A 19,548-nucleotide genomic window follows, 5' to 3' on the forward strand; every position below is an offset into this window, starting at 1 on the left:
TAACAAGATCATCTAACGTTCTACAAAGATCATCTAACGTTCTACAAAGATCATCTAACGTTCTACAAAGATCATCTAACGTTCTACAAAGATCATCTAACGTTCTACAAAGATCATCTAACGTTCTACAAAGATCTTCTAACGTTCTACAAAGATCTTCTAACGTTCTACAAAGATCTTCTAACGTTCTATAAAGATGTTCTAACGTCCTATAAAGATCTTCTAACGTTCTATAAAGATCATCTAACGTTCTACAAAGATCATCTAACGTTCTACAAAGATCATCTAACGTTCTACAAAGATCTTCTAACGTTCTATAAAGATCATCTAACGTTCTACAAAGATCTTCTAACGTTCTATAAAGATCATCTAACGTTCTACAAAGATCATCAAATGTTCTACAAAGATCATCTAACGTTCTGTAAAGATCATCTAACGTTCTATAAAGATCATCTAACGTTCTACAAAGATCATCTAACGTTAGACGATCTTGGTAGAACATCAGATGATCTTTGTACTAGAACGTTGTAGAATATTTGTAGAAATATCTTCTACAAAGATCATCTAACGTTCTACTTCCAAAAGACACATTGCCAGCAGTACTAGCACGAGTAGTAATGTCATGCTATTCCTGATAGTACTCGTGTACCAGTAGTACTGTCATGGTATTCCTGATGGTACTCGTGTACCAGTAGTACTGTCATGGTATTCCTGATGGTACTCGTGTACCAGTAGTACTGTCATGGTATTCCTGATAGTACTCGTGTACTAGTAGTACTGTCATGGTATTCCTGATAGTACTCGTGTACCAGTAGTACTGTCATGGTATTCCTGATGGTACTCGTGTACTCGTGGGGTCGTAGGTCAGGCACCAGGGGTCACAGGTCACCCTTTGATGTCCCGCAGGGAGCAGAAAGATCCCGTGTATCTGCGTGACAAAGTATCTCAGAAACATTCCAAGGAGCAGTTTGAAAGCGCACAGAAGATGGAGCAGGACTACAGCAAGTTCTTCACAGGTGGGTGGCGTGTGTGTGTATCGTGTGTGTGTGTGTGTGTGTGTGTGTATCGTGTGTGTGTGTGTGTGTGTGTGTATCGTGTGTGTGTGTGTGTGTGTGGTTGTCGGTTAATGCCGGACGTGTCCTTGCAGGAATCGTCCAGGGCGGCTCCCTCCCTTACATTTGCACTCAGATCACCACGATAGTGGATCAAGAACAAAGTAAAGTCCTGTGGACTCCACTGGGCGGCCCCTAGTGGACCAGGGCGGCCCCTAGTGGACCAGGGCGGCCCCTAGTGGACCAGGGCGGCCCCTAGTGGACCAGGGTGGCTCCTCCCTCTCTCTCTCTCCCTCACACGTTAGGTACACGACAGTACGTCGATGCTCGCTACCCGTTGTCTTCATTTCCTGTTGGTACTGAAGAGCAGAAACGTAGCAGCACTTCTTCACCTCCAAGTTCCTCCAGTCTTCCTTCCAGGAATCCATCTCCGTGTTTGCAAAGCGTCCTCGTTGTCCCTTTACGGTCTTAGACTTGACTCTGCAATATGACCCGACACGACCCCCACCACCCCACCCTTTAAGACCAGGTATCCCACCAGGACCAGGCCCGACTGCGAAGCGTACAGGAAGACGGCCATACAAAAAAAATGGCCGCCTCTGGTTCCTCACGAAGAGTGAAGCCATGCTGCTGTTATTGGGTTAAAGATGATTACGTAACATCAGTCCAAATACAGGTACTGCTTTTCTACTTCCTAGCGGGATAACGTAGGATTTTGGTCAAAGTAGGAATTTTATTTCAGTTGGGGTACGGAATGACGGGAAGTTCTTCCCAGTCTTCTTCTCAGGATAAACTCACGTATGAGTAGGAGGATCATCAAGGGTTGCTTTGACACGATAATAATTATACATCTTTACGACTCACTTCTCTTTCAATATTATGGCTGTCATATGAAATATGACATGACTTCATGATATGGGCGTGGTCATATCAAATATGATGGACAGAAGGCAGGATGTCGAAAAAATGGTTTTCAAGAAAAAAGGGAACAAAATCCTAATTCTCATAGTCGTTCCTCGCTGTATCACACTTTTTCATGGATGGATGGATGGATGGATGGATGGATAGGGTGGGTGGGTGGATGGACGAATGGATAGGGTGGATGATGGACAGATGGATAGGGTGGGTGGGTGGACGGAAAGATGGATGGATGGGTGGGTGGGTGGATGGACGAATGGATAGGGTGGATGATGGACAGATGGATAGGGTGGGTGGATGATGAATGGATGGATGGGCAGATGGATGGATGAATGAATGGGCGGATGGATGAATGAATGGGCGGATGGATGGATGAATGGGAGGATGGATGGATCAATGGGCTGATGGATGGATGGATGGTTGGGTGGATGAATGGATGGATGGATGGATGATGGATGGATGGATCAATGGGCGGATGGATGGATGGATGGATGGATGGATGGTTGGGTGGATGAATGAATGGGCAGATGGATGATGGATGGATGGATCAATGGGCGGATGGATGGATGAATGGGAGGATGGATGGATCAATGGGCTGATGGATGGATGGATGGATGGATGGTTGGGTGGATGAATGAATGGGCGGATGGATGATGTATGGATGGATCAATGGGCGGATGGATGAATGAATGGGCAGATGAATGGACGGATGAATGAATGGATGGATAACTATGTGTGAGAAGTACGGGGGGGGGTCACCAGGGGGCAGTAATGACACAATAAGTCAGACGTTAGCTTCCACCTTCTGACGTCAGCCATGGCACGGCCGCCATGACAGAGAGGAAAAAAGTTCTCCTCCCATTCCGTGGGGAAGTGGTACGGTTTTGGTTTCTTACCTTGTCATTTTTCCGTTTGAAACCCTTTCTCGAGTTTAAAAGATACATTTGCCGCTAACCGCTTAGCTTGCTAGTTTAAAGTTGTACATGTACAAGAAAAAATATTACATGAAAAAGGTCATATTTCTGACCATGAAGTAGTAATATTATGAGACCAAAATCCTACATTTATGAGAATAAAGTGTTACATTTAGGAGGAGAAAGTGGTGTGTTTATGTTCCAGGCATTGCCTGAGACCGCTATAAAAAGGGGGGGGCTTATGTGACCTTTGGCCTTGGGCATGTGTATTCTCAAAATATTACCATTTTTTTAAAGTACAACTTTATTCTCAAAATCTGAATGTCTTGATTCTGCAATGTGGTCCTAATTGTCTTTCGTACTCGGAGCCCAAAAAGTTGCAGCCAAGGCAACTATAGGGGTGTTATTCCATGTCTACAGTGCTCTAATAATAGAAAATCTTAAAGCCTTTTTTTTATTGGTTTCTGAATCCTGTACTGCAATCTGGTCTGGAACCAATTAGGTGCCATGAAGGAGGGGCTTGTTCGCCATCTTGCATCTTCATCTTTGTCATTGGCTTGGCTGACTGTATCCCACCCCCCCCTTTAACGTGACAGGACCCCCCCGCCCCTTGGACTCTTATGCATTTTCCACGACTTAGGAAGTTGACAGTAAACGTATACGTACATATATAGATATATATTCCTCAACATCTATGTAGAATACATCTATGTAGCTGCGGTCACACTGCCAGCCAGTGCCAAGCAAGCACGACGACCCCCACCCCGCCCCCACCCCCCAGGTGGTCTCTATGCATTGTGTTCCTCAACCTCCTTACGTAGCAGGAAGTGCGTGCGCGCTTTTACGGGCCTTTTGGAAGTGCCTTCGGTAGAAGACGCCTGGTCCAGAAGCGGCTTGGGAGCTGATCTGAGACCAGGGCGATGGCGTTGGCTATGGCGATGGCTATGGCGATGGCGGAGAGCGCGTGGGAAAGTCCAATTTGTTGTTTTTCCGAGGTGGGACGGGTTGAAGTCCTCAGAATGCACTCCAGGGCTAGACAGACCACTGTGGAACTCAGTCCTTCTATCTGGTGTTTAACACTACAGTATGCAGCTCTAGCAACAAGAAGACTAGATATATACAGATATACTATATACATATACATATATATATATATATATTACATGTATTTTCACTAGGTGACACGCCTAGGAGGATCTGACCGTCGAGTTAGCATGTTTATTTGTTTTTACGTTTGATATGTTTGTGTTTGCTTGTCAGTCGGGTGATGTTGTCATGAAACGAAGACGCTAGCCAGAGTAACTCACCCCCACCTTTAGTGACTTCCACTGTTATTTAAGCGTTTTTTTATCACTCTAATTATTGCTAGCACACAGGAAGATGCAGATATTCCAAGCGTTCCTGTATCCTGTCTTTTATGGTGCCAAATCCACTACGTTTCACCCTCCTTGTTGTCTCTGTTTTGCACTTGTTGAGCTGTGAACCTTCAAGGCGGGACTGATGGCGGCTTTCCAGTCCGTGCTCGGTACTCCATCACCCTCCTGTCGTCATCTTGTTGTTTTCCTCTCGCATCGCTTCCTCCCGTTTCACTCTCCAGGGCCTTTTTATTCTCAATGACTGGTGACTTCTAGAAAAGAAAAGAAAAGGGATCTATTCTTGCACACTTTTTCACAGGAAATGGACTATTGGGCTGAAAAGAATCCTCCAAAAGTCTGATGTTGCTATTTTTGTGTGTAGCTAGCATGTTGTAGGGAAGACGCAGGATGGGGCGCTTGTACTTGTAGACCACGCCGGGTACCGATTCAACGTCTCTTTATATTCAAAGAATGTGATTTGTATGTCCAGACATTAACATGAGAATAAAAGTCTTTTTTTTGTGTCTGTATCACAACATCAAGACTCCTGAGTCGCACGATGTCTCACTCTGCTCGATATTTCAACCCGCAGCGCATCCAACTCAACTTCAAATCATATGTACTCTTAGGACGGCCGTCGTTTTCAAAAAATGAAATATCTCAGGATGGAAATCTGAACTATTGCAATATTACCATTGTTTATAGTTAGAAATTCAAATATTTTATTGTAAAAAATACATTTAATGATAAAAAGTTAATCTATTCATCATGTTCCAATACTTTATTTAAAAAAAAACAAAAAAAAAATGTTATGTCTTAATCTGGAAAACCAAAATCATCTAAAATATTAGCTGTATGTTCTAAAATTGTACAGAAATATATATTATTGTCGCAATTTATAAATCTTAAATTTGTCAAAAAGTATCAAACTTTGTTATAAAAATATGCAGTCCACGTATGAAATATCTAATAAAAGCCTAAATATGCCCATCATATTCTAACATTTTATTATTCAAAAAAGTGATTAGCTTTGTGTTATTATAGCCTAATACTTCATCTCTAAAGTCCCAACTTTATTGTTCAACTTAAGAGCTGACCCTTCATAAAGAATAAACACGAAATTAGTTCATTTCTTACTCTAATTTAACACTTCCTGTGCTCGACCGGAAACGCTAGCGGTTCGAGATCTGGTGACGTCACGTGCATCCTCGGCTTTTTGTAAAGCACGTGCATTTCATACAACACCGATGCTGGTGAATACACGCTTCCCTTGAACACATCACCCACGTGCAACATGGCCACTGCCAGCATGGCTTCAATGCTCGTCCTTCCCTGGCACTTCACTATCTTGCCAGCAGGGGGAGCTCTTCAGAGACGCTGCCTTCAATATGGCGGCCAAAACTAACGAGATATATCATGAAATACAATCACCCTTGTGAGGATAAGCGGTAGAAAATGAAGGAATGAATGAATGAATGAAATACAATCGTTACTGGTGTTACTACTAATAATGTAACAGTTTGAACAAAATAATACTATTAATATGTAAATGTAACACATCTAACATTTGAAATAGTTAATATGATTGAAAAATTAAAATAAGAAAAATACTGTAAATATTATTACAGTACTCATACAATAGTTTCAATAGTATAATAATAATACTATTTTTAATAAGTAGGTAAACATAAAAATAATATTTTAAATATACAATAAATACATTAAAACTGCTGCTGTTGAATGTTGACTGCTATGTTAAATATAAATGTTGAAGTATTTTTTTTATCAAATGTGCAATATTTCATAAAATACTACTAGTGTCAAAATACTTAAATATCAAAATTTTAAATGTATATTAAATATCAAATATAAATATCTTAACCATACTATATAAGAAATACTTAAACGGATAAAAAAATAACATTGGTGTTAAAACTAATTCTATTACAGTAGTGGTACTACTGAGACAGTTTACATTCAATAATACCATAATAATTCTACTACTACTCATTGTAAAAAATCAAATGTATACATAACAATAATAATACAATACATAAATGCAATAACTGGAATAATAACACTAATTTGTATGTCAGCATCACAAATATAGAATACAGTACTACTACTGCTAATAGAATAAGATATGTAAATAGAATGCAGTTGTTGTGATAATGATAGTATCAATACTGCTAATGCTAATGCTCATGCTACTGCTAATGGTAATGCTCATGCTACTGCTAATGCTACTGCTATCGCTATCGCTAATGCTAATGCTAATGCTACTGCTAATGCTTCATGGTCTGAGTATTACTATGAATGTTCACCATTCCAAGCTTCCACCAGGCTGGGCCTCGCTCAGGTCCAACAAGACCAGTGACCTTTGACCCGGGAGCAGGAAGCTCTTCAACCGACCGAATACTTACGTCCATAGTGCATGTGATTGATCGATTGATTGGATTTGTCTGATAGAAGTGAAGATGTCACATGGAACTTTGAGCCACAGAGGTCAATCCCAGGGGTCACCGCTTAGACCCCCCCCCCCCCCTTCACCACACCCCCCCCCCCCCCCCCCCACTTAACTGTGAACTGGAAATATGTATCCTAAATCATCATCATCATGATTGCGTGATGAAGGCAAAGCTTTTATTCAGCTCCACTTCCCCATCATCATCCTCTTTTATGATTATAATCCTTATTGTTAGCACTTTAGCACCGCCCCCTACCTGTACAAGCCACGCCCCCTGGAGCCCCCCCTCCTTTGACTGACAGGCGCTCGGCTGGCGGCTGGGTGCCGTGCACGCTTGCTCGCGAGGCTGCCGGATGGGGAGACACTCGCGCACGGAGACGGACTCGGACACGGACTCGGACACGGAGAGACGCAGCACGGCCGGTCCTCAGCGACATCCGAGGCGGCGCTGAGTGACGACGACGACGCCCGCCGGAACATGTCGAGTCGTCGGCGTATCTTTTAGCCACAAACGCCCGCCCTCACCATCGCCTCGCCCGGCGAAAGTGACATCGATCACCGCCCCCTCGGAAGCCAGGAAGGTCGGATGGAAGACGGCTAGAGATCTCGGTGTCACCGCCGTGGATCGTCCGCGTTCTTCTTCTTTTTATCGGTCACAATAACATCCAACTTTTGGGGCTCTTTCCAGCGTATCGTGGTGCGCCACGACTCGGACTAACCAAGCGGCTGCCTCGGAGGCCATCTCTGCCATGGAAGCAGGGGAGCCTCTGAGGACCACTTTTGTCCTTTTTTGCCGATTTTAAGTCCCAATTTGGATCCAAATGCCTCTGTAGCGCTGCTATTTCGGGCAGGTTTGCGTGCGCCGTGCGTCACGCTGCCACCAATAAACGGAAAGACTCCGAAGCGGGCGTGCGTGTGCTAATCTTCGGCTACAAGGAGAAGGAAGGTAAGGGTGGTGGTCGTCGGGGAGCACGGAGGGCGACGAGGGGCCGCTCGAAGCTTCTTTTTGTTCTTTCCCCGAGCAATATGGCTGGTGAGTGGGGCTGGGGACGCTGGCACAGGCTCTCCAAGGCTCCTCCATGCTAGCCGAGGCGGATGGCACCGTCCCCCATGGCAGCGACAGCTCTATGAGGACAAGCAATAGCAACCCTCACCCCAAAGCGGACTCCTCGATCCTCATCTCCAAGATGGAAGACGTCGTCATTCCCTTCTCGTCCGAGGTGCCCTGCGACAATAATGGGCAGCGCATGTGGTGGGCATTCCTCGCCTCCTCCATGGTGACCTTCTTCGGGGGGCTCTTCATCATCCTGCTGTGGAGGACCCTCAAGTACCTGTGGACTGTTTGCTGCCACTGCAACATTAAAAACAAGGTAGGGCTGCCATCTTCTTTTCCACTCTGGCCACTTGCTTGTTGTGTGAGTCACGCTGGAGAGTCCTCGGCTGGCTTTGATTCCATCATGGCTGCTGCTGCTGCTGCTGCTGCTTTCGTGTTGGAGATGTAAATAAACAGGCGGGAGGTGAAAGCGCCGGCGTCCATGATGGATGGATGGATGGGGGGATGGATGGGAGGATGGAGGCTGATCTGCTTTGACCTTGATGCGTGTTCACCTGACGTGAAAGTGTACTATATGGCCCCCGGCCCGCCGTGATCTTTGGCCTGGTTCCGTGTTGATGCCGAGGAACATCCACAGGTGTTTGCGTGTGTGACCGGAATGATCCCGTTTGTTTGGGAATAAATGACACGTTGTGTTTGTGTGTTAGCGTAGCGCTGATATGTCATGTTGGACTACAAGAGACCTCTAGATTACACCTGGGGGTCACGTCTTAGGACTCGGGATTTCTTCTCAAGAGCGCCCTGGTTGGAGGATCGGTTTGGGTCTATAAGAGTCCATAAAATCCCAGACCTAAACCAGTAGATCCTCCATATTGCTGTGTAGTCGGATACACGGAACTCAGACTTCATTAAGACCAACACTCTTGTTTGTTTTCTTTCTGCAGAGATCCTCCAAAGTGGTCTCTGCCTTTCATACAGAACCCGGCCATTTGTTTATACTGGTGCCTTTCCTACAGGCGCTATCACAGCTAGGATCCTTGGTCTATTTGGTCCGTTTTATGCAGAACATCCAAGTTCCGTAGAACCCAAGACCTTAGTTTGTAGAGTTCTGCCAACGTTCCACCAACCTGGTGGTGGTCCTCACTTGGTGGTTTGAGCAATTGGACCTTTGATGCTGTTACTCGGGACATCCTACGCAGAGCTACACTACCATCTACTGGTTGAGGTTGTAACTGCAGGTCCATGTGTTCAAGTGATCCAAATCCCCCAGACTTTGTTTACGTGAACCGGTTTGTTTGGTCAAGTGTGGATGAAATCTGTTTTGGCATTTTGGGTGATCGTGAACAAACCAGATTGTTGCAGCATCGAACCTAATCTGTCACATGTGAACGCTCGGAATCTAATCTGCTAATCCAGAATGTGATCGTTCCTCGGACATTTGGATGGAGCCAATAGCATCCCTGCCAGGTTGATGTGTTTTGCCTTCAAAAGGTGTAAACACCAATGATGTCATCAATCAGGGACAATTAGACGCCACGGGGTCGATAGTTCCATCCCATCTGGACAGCTTTCATTTGCAATGAAGGATCGTTCAGGTTCCGGTTATCACTTCGACGTCCCGCCGCCATCGTTGTGTTCTTTGCTCCGTGTCATCCATCGCACCTGACGCGTCTCGCAAGGATACCGATGGAAAACACACCAGTATAATTTAGGTATCCATCTTGTGACTGCCGGTGGTGCCGCCGCCGCCGCCGCCGCCGCCGCCGCCGCCGCCGCTCGGGTCTCCTCGTAAAAGAAAGGGAACCACGTCTCTGTGCTGCCATTTTTTTCTATTTGGGAAAGGCGGCGTCATCCGGTTGGGTGACTTTGGGGGGGCTTGACACTCGGGCTGTTGTGGAGGGAAGAGGCTCGTTAGGAGTATTAGGAGGTGGAAACTGGATCTGTGCTCAGCTGACTGGAGCGGACAGTGTCAGAAACAGGATGCGTCTTCGTTTGGAGGGGGGTCGGAAGTCGACTCCGCTCGCAGTTTTGCGGCCAACGGGAGGATAGAAGAGGAAGTGAAATCGGGGGAAATGAGGCTGATGTCATTGACTCACAGCTGTGTCCTAATTCTTGATGGTTGGGCTTTAAGGGGATGATTGGAGATGGAGATGCAGCCAGGAAAACATGACGCGGATCGCCTGCAAACGCTTTCAATAGCTGCCGTTAAAGGCGGGGGTCCCAACCACCGGGGGGGCAAAAAATACAATCGTACTATTCAAGTCAAATTCATGTGGTTTGTAGTTTTTAAAAATACACTAATCCCGTTTTAATCGCGATTAATTGGTTCCAGAGCGACTCTGATAAGCAAATGTCTGCACATTCGGGGGGGAATTCTTTGACCCCCCAGAAACAAATATGAATATATGGTCTTGTGGACATAACATGTTGGTATAACAAGCGTGTGCAATCAATACCAGGGGGACTTAACAATGATCCATGAGGAACTCCACATAAAATGGTGCTGATTTTCCTAAAATTCTACGTACTGTATTGTCTTAACCGAGAACTAAAGTTCTGTTGATCACATGACAAGCCCCAAAGTCCACGTCAGTAATCCCTCATTTATCACGGTTAATTGGTTCCAGATTAGACTGTGAAAAGTGAATCCGCAATGTAGGATTCCTTATTTATAAATGGAATATTTTCACAGTCGGAGCAAAAAAAAACCTGTTTAGCGACATCTAAATACATTTTTTAACATTATTAGAGCCCTTTGGACATGATATAACACCCCTATGGTCAACTTTAGTAGACATAAGAGAAAATAAGACATACTCCCTCATGTTAGAATCCTGTCCAAGCTGCTGAAACCATTATGAAGGATAAATATGTGCTATGAAATAGATAATGATAACTGCTAATATCTCATTATTGCGACACCTCCCTCCCAATAAGCCGGTCTCTCACTCTTTGCAGAGTCCTGTCAGAGTGAGGTATGCTTTAGCGTTAAGAAGGGACCTCCACCCAAAGTGGGCTTACATCACAGTGCAGGAACGGAAGCGGTACGTAACAGGAGGAGCACCTGCGTCGATGGAACACCTTGCATGACTTTCCTCTCCCGTGTTCCGTGTTCCGTGTTCCGTGTTGCTGTTATGCTGCTTCTTCCTCTCTGCTGTTTGGTTACCTAATCGTCTAGTTAGCCTCTCTGCGTCATGCCACCTCCAGAAGTTCTTACATGATGCATCTGTTAGTGGGAAATGTGTGGTTGGGGGGGGGGGCAGCAAAGAAAGAAGCCACTTCTTTTTCTCAACTAGCATGAACGGCTGTAGCGGCTACATGTTTTTTTTTTTGGTGAAACTGTAATCATCAGGAGGTCATTTGTTTTTTTTCCTTTTTCCGAATTGAAGATGTTGACATAGCAATTGTTGAGGTTAGCAGACATGCTAAGCTATTAGCAAACATCTTGCTCTTTCCTTATCAGTGAACTCCGTATGTATTTACTGGGAACTCCAGTGTTAATGCTAGCATTACCTGGAGTAGTTATACTATAGCGGATGGCTGTTTAATAGTACGGTTAATCTCCAAAATACACAAATACATCACTGCCATTTAGTAGTTGACCCAAAATATGTCCAAAAATATTCATATTCAATAATAATCGGACACATTCCGGGCCTAAATGAAGCATTTAAGCAAGATAAGATACAAATATAAGGCATTCAGAAGACACATTCAAACATGTTGTGATGATATGTAGTATTATATTACACACTGGTCACTAGATGTCAGTCATGTTACACTGATAAGACAATATAGAACATAGAAAGTACTGCATAGAACAGGGAATAAAAAAAAAAACACTCCCAATGCTAACATGCATGACCTTGAATTATGTCTTATTGGTGTCAAATGTGTCTTATTTTCTCTTCAGTATACTAAATGTGACTATAGGGGTGCTATTTCACGTCTGGATGTCTCTCATCATGTTAAAAAACATATTTAGAAGGTTGTAAACAGGAGTTCTATGTTCTAACTGTGAGAATAATTTCGAAATAAGGAATCCTGGTCCTTTCCGTTCTGTTACGTTCCATATCCCACCGCGGGGGCAGCAGTCTCAGCGGCCCCCCGCCACCTCCAGCTCCACCAGGAGGATACCATGGCGTTCCCATGCCAGCTGTGAGACACTAAGGAATCCTACTTCATGGACATTCCCTCACGGTCAGGTCTGGAATAAACAAAAATGCGGAAAACGTGATTACTGCTCTGGATTTCGTTCAATTTCCCATCACTGACTTTATTCCTTCTTTAGACATCAAACTGGTGGTGGACTCCATTTTGTTAATCGTGATAAGTGACAATCAGCAGCACTTCCAGCAGACTTGGAGCTCCTCTGGTTATTTCTACATCCTGCTGCTGCTACTCATATTTCATAGTTTGTTGACTTATGACAACAATATTTTATTATCAGTTGTTATTGTTTTTCTTCCAAAATCAAACTCTCCCCAAAATAATTCCAAAAATAATGATGCGTCATGCATGTAGACGTCCTTCATAATAAGAAGTCCTTGATACGGAGAAGTCCTTCCGTGTGTGCAAACATCTGAACAGGCGTAGCATTCAAACATCAGCGTGTTTTGGTGACAAGCAGCTGATGCAGCTACTGTACCCGACACGTTCAACCCCCCCGAGGTGCAACAAGAGAGTGTTAACGGGCACCGTGGCGCCGACGTCTGTCAGGATTGTACAATCGTTTGCGTCCAAACAGCTGAAAGGAGCAGGTTGACGTACGTGGCGGCGCTAACCTGGACGCTAGCTCGCCTCTGACTTTGACATTTAGCTTTGTTGTCATTCTGCGTTGTGTGACTCGATTGTTTGCGCGTCTAAACGTTGTCCTCTTAATGAGTCGTCACCGCAGGGGACGTTAGCGTTTTAAGGTGAGTGACGCCGTCGTTTCTCACAACGTCTACGTTGGTTCTCATTTGGGACAGGAAGTGAGGGTTTTCATACTTTCTTCTCTACGGGAAACGCTTGGAATACCGACTTAACAATTCCAACTAAAAATGATGTTAGTCCCAAAAAGCATTATTTTTTTTTTATCTCCAAGTGGATTAAATGACAGTATTAGCATGTACAGTATAAATAAGTATTTCTAATACTCAGTACTGCTCAGCTTGTCAGGTGGTTTTCATGCTAATCATCCATTTTGCTGATCCAAAACACTTTGAAGTCGGATGTTTCCGACTTCCGGCGACTAAAACCCTGTGGGACCTCAAAGAGTCCTGACTCGGTTTTGTGTTGACTTTCGATGAAAACACTAATAGTACACTTAGTACACGTTGCAGTTGGAACATTGCTAAACTCTTTCTAGTATTTTTTGTAAAGGAAAGAATAAATGTGGGCTGTTTCGTGGGAGACTATGGACTATGATTAGTCAGCAAATATTGAAAGACCAGTTCTATGTAGCATTGGGGTGACCAGGCTAGGTTTAAAACGGCAAACCCTCTCTTGTGTCCCAACAGTGATACCGTAGCCTACATGTTGCAGTTGCGCAATGTGTTGTAAACAAAGAATAATAGGAGTGCAAAGGTGACTATAGGGGTGTTATTTCATTTCAGCAGGACTCTAATAATAATAAAACCTATATTTAGAAAGTCATATGCTCTATGAATGCTCTCTTTTCTATTCTTCAAAAAAATGTTCTCCTCTCATTCTGTGTGGAAGTGGTAAGTAAGTAAATTGGAGCGGCTAACTAGTTAGCTCGCTAGCTTTCTGCGGAGGCGGTGGTGCAGTCATCCTGTAGCCTGAGCAATGTGATGTAAACAAAGAATAATAGGAGTGTAAAGGTGACTATAGGGGTGTTATATCATTTCAGGAGGACTCTAATAATAATAAAATCTGTATTTAGAAAGTCATATGCTTTATGAATGCTCTCTTTTCTTAAAAAAATGTTCTCCTCTCATTCTGTGTGGAAGTGGTAAGTTTCTCTTCTTCCCCACTTTGTTTGAAACACAAGTTTAGTTAGAGTAAGTAAATTGGAGCGGCTAACTTGTTAGCTTGCTAGCTTTCTGTGGTAGCGGTGGTGCAGTCATCCTGTAGCCTGAGCAACGTGATGTAAACAAAGAATAATAGGAGTGTAAAAGTGACTATAGGGGTGTTATTTCATTTCAGCAGGCTCTAATAATAATAAAACTTTTCTTCAAAAAAATGTTCTCCTCTCATTCTGTGTGGAAGTGGTAAGTTTCTCTTCTTCCCCATTTAGTTTGAAACACAATTTTAGTTAGAGTAAGCAAATTGGAGCGGCTAACTAGTTAGCTCGCTAGCTTTCTGTGGTAGCGGTGGTGCAGTCATCCTGTAGCCTGAGCAATGTGATGTAAACAAAGAATAACAGGAGTGGAATGGTGACTATAGGGGTGTTATTTCATGTCGACGGAGCTCTAATGTAAAAAAGTCATAAACAGGTTTTCTCTGCCGTAACTACAGCTATTCCATTTATTAATATTGAATCCTACTTTGCAAATATTAGCCTATCACGGCCATCGATCATTACGGTTATCAATGAACTATGATAAAGGTTCGATTCAAGAAAACAACAAGCTTCATATGAACGGATGAAGAAAGTAACCAGTATTTTTATTCATGCAAATAAGAAGTCACGCTAAGGAGTGTTTTCATGGCAGGGTATTGACTTTGAGTGCCGCATGTTTGAGATCTTTGTAGCAGGATTAGCCTCATCGGGGGCGGGTGGGGCGGGGGTCAGCGATGCTCATGTTACAGGAAAGTTGTCTGCTCGGACTTCTTTGTTCCCGCAGGGTTGCTCACTCACTCCTGGTTCCGTAATTCAACGGTTCTTGTTGTTGTTTTCATCCGGCGAGCCGCCGATCCGCGGCGGCCTCTGGGAATTTGACATCACAACAACTCATTTCCATAAGTGAATGTTGCTATTGATTTTTTGCGCACTGAAGCTCGGCTTTCATTCCAGCGCGCCGTTAATTGAAAGCCTCAAATCCCTCCGTCGTGTTTGCGTGTCTCAATAAGTAAGGAGCGCTCTGCCTCGCCGTGCGCTTTAGCGCTAATGGCTTTGCGTAGGTGTCTGTTGTGTGTCCTCTTGCGCCTGGCAACACACCAGCTGCATTTTGTTGCAGCCTGGCGTGGAGCGCGTGCACGCGCCCCGGCCGTCAGCTGTCGCTCTCACTAACCGCGGCCCTAACTTGGCGCGGTCGCTCACCAAAATAAAAGCTTTGTGTCAACCCGCGGCTCCACTTTAATTGTTGTCATTCAGCGGTTTTTCCTTGCCTCTGTCACCAAAGTGCTTGCTCAAGTCACACCCGAGCGCACAGTTGGAACATCTATGTCGTATTGAGGACACCAAAAGTCCACTTAGTGAATGAGAAGGTGTCTCCAAACGTTTGTAGAAACGTCTGGCTCCTCCATGTCCGTCTGACACGCTAGGAATGTGTGTGCCTAGCATGTTCCCGTGGTCGGTGCTTGAGCTTGCATGTGTCCCGTCATGTGTTGTTGACACTTGCGGGCGGGGCGGGGCCGGCCGGCCGGGCGGGCGGGCGGTGAGCTCTCCCGAAGCAGAAGGCAAAGCGTGACCGCTTTTCCACTGCAGCCCACGCGCCTCCGACCGCCCGCCGCTCGGGAATAAAGGTGTCAGCAGTCTTATCAGCGTTAAATTTAGCCTTATAAAAGTCGGAATGTCACAGGAGACGTAGCTTCATGTCTGGAGGAACGCAGGGAAAAGCCGAAGAGCGTCGATTTCCTGGCTGATGAGGTTGCATTGGAGCGGCGACAGAGGCGGGACACTGCCTGTGTGAAAGGCACGGCAGGGAAGTCGAGTTCAAAACCACACCACTTGGTGTTGTGTTGATCATGAGTGGCGTCGTCCGACAGTTATCACAATTAGTCGACTAATCGTGATTAATTTTCCCCCAACTTTTAGTCAAGCGTCGTCCTGATTAAACTGCTTTTGCAGCATGCTAATGCTAATTGTAGAGTCGAGTCTGGAATCCCAAGGTCATTTTTTTTTAGCTAACCGACACAAAGTCACAAACTTTTTCCAAAAAGATCGGCAAAGGTCATGTAACCTCGGATTTGGCGAACAAGGGAAGAAATGGTAGAACTAATTTGTACGTGTTGTCCAACCATGCTAGCTACAGCCGTGTTAGCCTGCTTTTGTGTTGTGTTAATCAGGAGTGGCGTCGTCCGACAGTTATCACAATTAGTCGACTAATCGTGATTAATTTTCCCCCAACTTTTAGTCAAGCGTCGTCCCGATTAAACTGCTTTTGCCAGATCTCTGTGTGATGCAGCATGCTAATGCTAATTGTAGAGTCGAGTCTGGAATCCCAAGGTCATTTTTTTTTAGCTAACCGACACAAAGTCACAAACTTTTTCCAAAAAGATCGGCAAAGGTCATGTAACCTCGGATTTGGCGAACAAGGGAAGAAATGGTAGAACTAATTTGTACGTGTTGTCCAACCATGCTAGCTACAGCCGTGTTAGCCTGCTTTTGTGTTGTGTTAATCAGGAGTGGCGTCGTCCGACAGTTATCACAATTAGTCGACTAATCGTGATTAATTTTCCCCAACTTTTAGTCAAGCGTCGTCCAGATTAAACTGCTTTTGCAGCATGCTAATGCTAATTGTAGAGTCGAGTCTGGAATCCCAAGGTCATTTTTTTTAGCTAACCGACACAAAGTCACAAACTTTTTCCAAAAAGATCGGCAAAGGTCATGTAACCTCGGATTTGGCGAACAAGGGAAGAAATGGTAGAACTAATTTGTACGTGGTGTCCAACCATGCTAGCTACAGCCGTGTTAGCCTGCTTTTGTGTTGTGTTAATCAGGAGTGGCGTCGTCCGACAGTTATCACAATTAGTCGACTAATCGTGATTAATTTTCCCCCAACTTTTAGTCAAGCGTCGTCCTGATTAAACTGCTTTTGCAGCATGCTAATGCTAATTGTAGAGTCGAGTGTAACTAACCGACACAAAGTCACAAACTTTTCCCAAAAAGATCATCAACAGTCATGTGACCTCGGATTTGGCGAACAAGGGAAGAAATGGTAGGACTAATTTGTACGTGTTGTCCAACCATGCTAGCTACAGCCGTGTTAGCCTGCTTTAAAAACATCCCTATCAAAGTTAGCGTTAGCGGGCGCTAACTATCAACTTTCGTCCCTCACACCCGTCTAATGCCGGAATGTGTGACTCATGCGTTATTCTCCTTTGGCCAGCCGCGCTTTTCTAGGCCGTATAATCCTTAATTCAGCGGGCCGTGACTTGATGGCCATCTAGGGACAAGTTTAGTGCGCCACGCTGATGTATGTTAATCCGCCGACAAGGAGAAGGCCATATATCACGGCTGGACTATGTATATCATGAGGGCGGACGCACGCCCGCGGGCCCGCTAGCCAAAGCGCCGGCCTGCTGTCATGCTGTTATGTCTTCTTTGGCCCGTCAGCGTGCTATTAAAAGGCCGTCCACACCCCAGGAAGTATTCGGGGGTTAAAGGTTAGACCGGTAGGGTATACCTGGCTCCACCGGGGAGGAGAGACGTTTGATTGGCTCCAAACGCCAAGCAATCTTTCTCGTTGGAAATCATGCAAATTCATTTATTCCAGACACACAAAAATATGAAAAAAATATTTTTTATAGATTTTTTTTAGTATTTTTTTGTTCGGCCACTGCAGTACAGGGCACACGGGCTAGTTTGACACACCACTATGCTACCATCCTACTAGCGTACAAACGTTGGGCAAACGTTTGTGTCCAATCATAGCAAAACTGTCTGCTGCTAGCTTGTTAGCTAGCGCCTGAACGATGGCTAACAGTTGCTGGAATCTTCCAAATGGATCGTGTCTCCTATTCTTTTCCCATCTTTAAGAGAGATTATTAGTCGGTAAAATAAATCCAATAAGTAATAATAATAATAATATATATTAAAAAAGACAATAACAAATAAAAGCTAATAACAGGAAGTGCATGTTGTACGGTGGTGGTCACAGTTTAAGCTAACACACAACAGTGCTGACATAAGCTAAACTTGTGTCCAATAAAAACCACCTCTCAAATTGTATGTTGAGTATTTCACACTTCTTATTTTTAGTTTGAAATAATACCTGTTAGCTTGCTGTCATGCTAGCTCGCTAGCTAGGGGCTGTCCCGTGTCCCTGCAGCATAAGAGTTGCCATGTGGTGTAAAAAATTAATAACGGGTCTGTAAAGGCGACTATAGGGGTGTTACCTCTTGTCTGCAGGGCTCTAATGATATTAAAAAACATATTTAACAGGTTTTCTGTGATATACGAAAATATTCCTTTTATGAACATTCCATTATGGAATCTTGTGTAACACGGTCTGGAAGCAATTGAGTACTATAAAGGAGGGATTACTGTATTAAATATAATATTATTTTTCTGACTGTTTATTTGAAGCCTGGCTCGTGACCTACGCCGTGATGGCGTTCCAGATAGCACGTCTCCCCCAGGCTGCCATGCTAGCGCCAGACTCCCGGCCACGCTCGGCTCTGGTGGGATGCTTCCCTTTCCTGGCTCGGCCCTTGAGTGTGTGCGGCGTGCAGGATGGAGACCTGGAGGTTTGTGTGTGCAGGGGACGCACGGCGGTGACCTTCAACGATCTCAGCGGGCGACGCTTGTGCCTCCTCTTTCCAGGTTGGCTCCCTCTTAGCAACGTATGCCGCGCTCGCTCTCCGGCGGTCAGGAGAGTCGTCATGGAGGATGGAAACCTGCTTAGGTTAACCCGGGGAGGGCCAGGCGCGGATGGTAAACAAATCCATCCAAGCAGGCCAGCTCGCCAGCCGTGCTATCATGCTAACACTGCCCCCCCCCCCAGCTAAGAATAGATCACATGATCCTAGTAGGCTAAGAACGACGAGTCCATTTGGTTAAAATGAATGAATAAATAATGGGATGGGACTGCAGTCTCCTTGTGTCAGTGGTGGGAGGCCAGGGGGCTGGGGGCCTGGGGGCCTGGGGGCTTAGGGACCTGGGGGCCTGGGTCACATTTTCATAATTGGCCACGTCCAGTTGGCAAAAAGTCCGTAGAATAAGACAAGCAACAGAAATATGTTTTTTTCTTCTGTCACTTCCATCCATCCATTTTTTATGCCACTTATCCTCACCGGGGTGGGGGTATGCTGGAGCCTATCCCAGCTGTCTTTGGTTGAGGCGGGGTCCACCCTGCACTGGTGGCCGCGCCCGCGGAAGCAAAGTGTGCTCCGTCCCCAGCGCCGTAGCTAACAAGGCGGCTGTGAACGCCACTGAACGCCACGGAGGAGAAGTTCCATTACCTCCTGACTTCTTCTGACGTTCACCAGGATGCTTGCACGCCACCACCAACCCGCCTGTCAATCACGTCTCCGCTAAAGAGGGACGATCTCGCATCTCGCACAAGTTCTCCAAAAACTGTGAAATCCTTCAAGGCAGGAAGCGAGCAGGCCAATTTGAGAGTAACACGAGCCGAGCAGCGGGCGATGACGCGGCCATGCGTTTAGCGCAACGCCACCAACGACCGCATCGAGGCATCGTGCAGCAGGTGATGCGCGTGATTCATCATCATGGATGGATGCATGGATGCATGGATGATGTTCCGCTGGCGGGAGATGTTGTTACGTTCCCTTCTTAGCCTCCTTAAACTAAACTAAAGACTGTTTATCCTGCCAGACGCCCGTCTAGCTAGTATTGTTTATTCCAAAAAATACTTGGAAATACTCTACTCTGATACATGATACTCAACCACTTCTTGCTATCATCAATATTTGATATCAGCAAACTTACAATATATAC

At 45.1% G+C, this 19,548-nt stretch overlaps 2 protein-coding genes across 42 annotated transcripts in view; both read left to right on the forward strand.

Moving 5' to 3' along the window:
• LOC131108031 (disks large homolog 5-like) overlaps positions 1–4,783 on the forward strand; it is a 40,904-nt gene extending 36,121 nt beyond the window's left edge. For all 5 annotated transcript variants that reach the window (XM_058058667.1, XM_058058671.1, XM_058058670.1 and 2 more), the window contains 2 exons: positions 907–1,016; positions 1,148–4,783. In XM_058058667.1, coding sequence (XP_057914650.1) covers positions 907–1,016; positions 1,148–1,251 — 214 coding nt within the window. In that variant the 3' untranslated portion in view covers positions 1,252–4,783. The remainder of the gene's footprint in view (positions 1–906; positions 1,017–1,147) is intronic.
• Positions 4,784–7,053: 2,270 nt separating this feature from the next.
• LOC131108032 (calcium-activated potassium channel subunit alpha-1a) overlaps positions 7,054–19,548 on the forward strand; it is a 159,843-nt gene continuing 147,348 nt past the window's right edge. For all 37 annotated transcript variants that reach the window (XM_058058692.1, XM_058058673.1, XM_058058679.1 and 34 more), the window contains exon 1: positions 7,054–8,076. In XM_058058692.1, coding sequence (XP_057914675.1) covers positions 7,786–8,076 — 291 coding nt within the window. In that variant the 5' untranslated portion in view covers positions 7,054–7,785. The remainder of the gene's footprint in view (positions 8,077–19,548) is intronic.

Source organism: Doryrhamphus excisus, chromosome 20 (genome assembly GCF_030265055.1).
Source record: "Doryrhamphus excisus isolate RoL2022-K1 chromosome 20, RoL_Dexc_1.0, whole genome shotgun sequence".
In the NCBI taxonomy this organism is placed as follows: domain Eukaryota; kingdom Metazoa; phylum Chordata; class Actinopteri; order Syngnathiformes; family Syngnathidae; genus Doryrhamphus; species Doryrhamphus excisus.